Source organism: Pteropus vampyrus, unplaced genomic scaffold (assembly GCF_000151845.1).
Source record: "Pteropus vampyrus isolate Shadow unplaced genomic scaffold, Pvam_2.0 Scaffold78, whole genome shotgun sequence".
In the NCBI taxonomy this organism is placed as follows: Eukaryota; Metazoa; Chordata; class Mammalia; order Chiroptera; family Pteropodidae; genus Pteropus; species Pteropus vampyrus.
This window is the reverse complement of record NW_011888859.1, coordinates 3,794,454-3,796,845: the sequence shown is the minus strand read 5'-3', so window position 1 is coordinate 3,796,845 and position 2,392 is coordinate 3,794,454. Positions and strand designations below refer to the sequence as shown.

At 51.9% G+C, this 2,392-nt stretch overlaps 1 protein-coding gene across 1 annotated transcript in view; it reads right to left on the bottom strand.

Annotated features, from left to right (window-relative positions):
- TIAM2 (T cell lymphoma invasion and metastasis 2) overlaps positions 1–2,392 on the bottom strand; it is a 129,948-nt gene that overhangs the window by 7,784 nt on the left and 119,772 nt on the right. Inside the window, exon 18 of the mRNA XM_011362728.2 lies at positions 2,305–2,392. Coding sequence (XP_011361030.1) covers positions 2,305–2,392 — 88 coding nt within the window. The remainder of the gene's footprint in view (positions 1–2,304) is intronic.

Here is a 2,392-nt window from a genome sequence, read left to right as displayed (position 1 = left end):
AAGCACTTCGGGTTTCGCCTGCTCCGAGGAGCCTCCACCAGATGTGACATCCAGACGCTATGGGCACTGAAACCCGCCCGAGTTCGTAGGGTGTCAGCGTCACGAAGGGTGCTCACAGTCCGAGCGTGTCTGGTGTTGAGAGTGCCAGGGGATTCCCGGCCGCTGCTCAGATCCCACCCGCTGGCTCTGGTTGATCAGCTGTTTCGGATTCAGCCAATTTGAGTGAAGAGATTCCTTCATTTTGGGGTTTGTACAAAGCCGAAACCTACAACTTCTAGGAGACGCAGTCGCATTTTGAACGTGGCCACCAGACAAAGTGCGTGGTGAGACAATCCTTCACCTTTGTGACAGAGAAACTGAGCAAACCATTGGTACGCGTTTATTTTCTTGTATGTGTCAATACAGAAATCTCCCGGGAGGGAATCCCTACGGAGTCAGACCTGTGTTTAAAGAACTAGAGAAGAGAGACTTTGGCTGGACCTTGAACCTGATGCACTCGGGACTCCGTTTTTCAAACTTGAGCCTGTGCTTCCAGGATACCATGGAGCTCTGGATTTAAACCCAACGGCAGAACTGCGTCAGCAGAACTGGTGAGACCCCATCCGTGGGGGAGAAACTCCGCGTGTCCTCCGTGAAAGCGTGCAGAGACCTTTTCCTGGTTTTGAGAATCCTTGAAAAGCAAACTCCAGACCCCTTCCGGCCATGCCTTTAAGAAGCATTTGATGACAGACAGAAGAAAGGGCTTGGAATTTAGCTTGGCTGCTAATATCCTGTTTGCAGAATTTAAAAAGTTCCAATAGAGAACCCTCCTCGAAAGTTTTCCGTTGTCATGGAAGGGAGCCATGGTCCCCTGGCATCTCAAGAGGTGGCAAAGCATAGCGGGAACGAACCACGTGGGGCTTGATTTGAAGAAGGCACTCAGAGCCCGAGAGAGGTCATTTTATCCTGGAAACTTACAGTAGCAACCGGCCCAGCTTCGGTAGGTTCCTATCTTTTTCCCAAGTACACCTGAGAGAATACAGGTGACCCGGTGGCCTTTTCTGGAGACCAGAGGCAGCTCAGATGAACCTGACTGGCACTGCCCTTGTTTTCAGAAGACGCCTTCCAGGGCAGGAGCCCGGGAGGGACAGGCTCCCGAAGGCCGTGCCGTCCGAGCTCGTCCCGAGGGCTGAATCACCACCGCGCACGGTCGGGAGCTTCGAGTCTTCGAGTCTTCGAGTCTTGAGCCTGCCTGGGTGATGCACCCTCCTCTTGTCTCTGCCACCGGAAATGGGAATTCCGAAGAACAGGGCAGGAAAACATCGAGACAGACATTTGAGAATGTTAACCTCGTCTCTACAGAGCGGCGTGGAGACTGAAAGCAGCCTTGGGTACCAGAACGGCCTCGGGCGAGCGTTCCCGGTTGAGGCTGTTACAGGACCGGACGGGACGGCAGGTCGATGACGCGGTGATGGTGACCGCAGCACGAAAGCTCCCACCGGCCCTGCCGCTCCTAAAGAAGGTCACGGCCGTCATCGGATCTTTGTAATTTTCCAGGCTGCACTGACCCACCGGTTCCTGATGGCCGGAGCGGGTCAATGTTCTGGCCGTCTGCCCACACGCTGACCCGCTGCCAGGCAGCGGCCGAAGCTCAGGCACCTCCCTCGGCTCCAGGGAGGGCGGTCTGCCGGGGCGTGAGGGCGAGGAGCGGCGAGGGCTGACCAGCCAGGTCCAGCGGACGGGAAGAAGGGAAAGTCTCCCACGGAAGCCAGTGAAATAGAGACAGGTGATAAAGGCGAGGACAGACGAAAGCTGCTTCAGTGACAGGATGTGAGCTGCGACAAATGTGAGCTTTTCCTCCCCAGTTCTATCAAAGAGGCTTTCATTTCAGTCAGCGCGCTTCTAGTCAGTTCGACGGTGGTTGGTTGGTGGTGAGTTTTTACAGTAGTTTTTCGAGCTTAAGAGGAAGGTTAACAAGAAAGAAAGAAAATGGCCTGCTTGCCTTTCTACCCCATTCAGGGGCTTATGGTTCCCAGTTTTCAGCTTATGGAATGTGGCAAAAAAAAAAAAAAAAAAGAATCCACATGTAGTTTAGCGGCAAAGTGACACATGGCAAAACAACATCTCTGCGTTCAGGACACGTGTTCACTGTTACCAATAAATTGAACTGAAAAATTTTCCCTTTAATGTCTTTCAAAGTCAAGGTCAAGAATAGCACATGATTCATTAAAACGACACTTATTCCTACTTGTTAAATACAAATTTACTCGTTGCTAACACTTAAAAATACACAAAGCCCAGCTATAAAAGAAACGAGCAACTCACCCCGCTCCAGAACCTTCTGTACTTTAATGTGATTAGCGCAGAATCCGCTGTACAGTTTGAAGTGGTCTGCATAGTAAAGGAAAGAGCC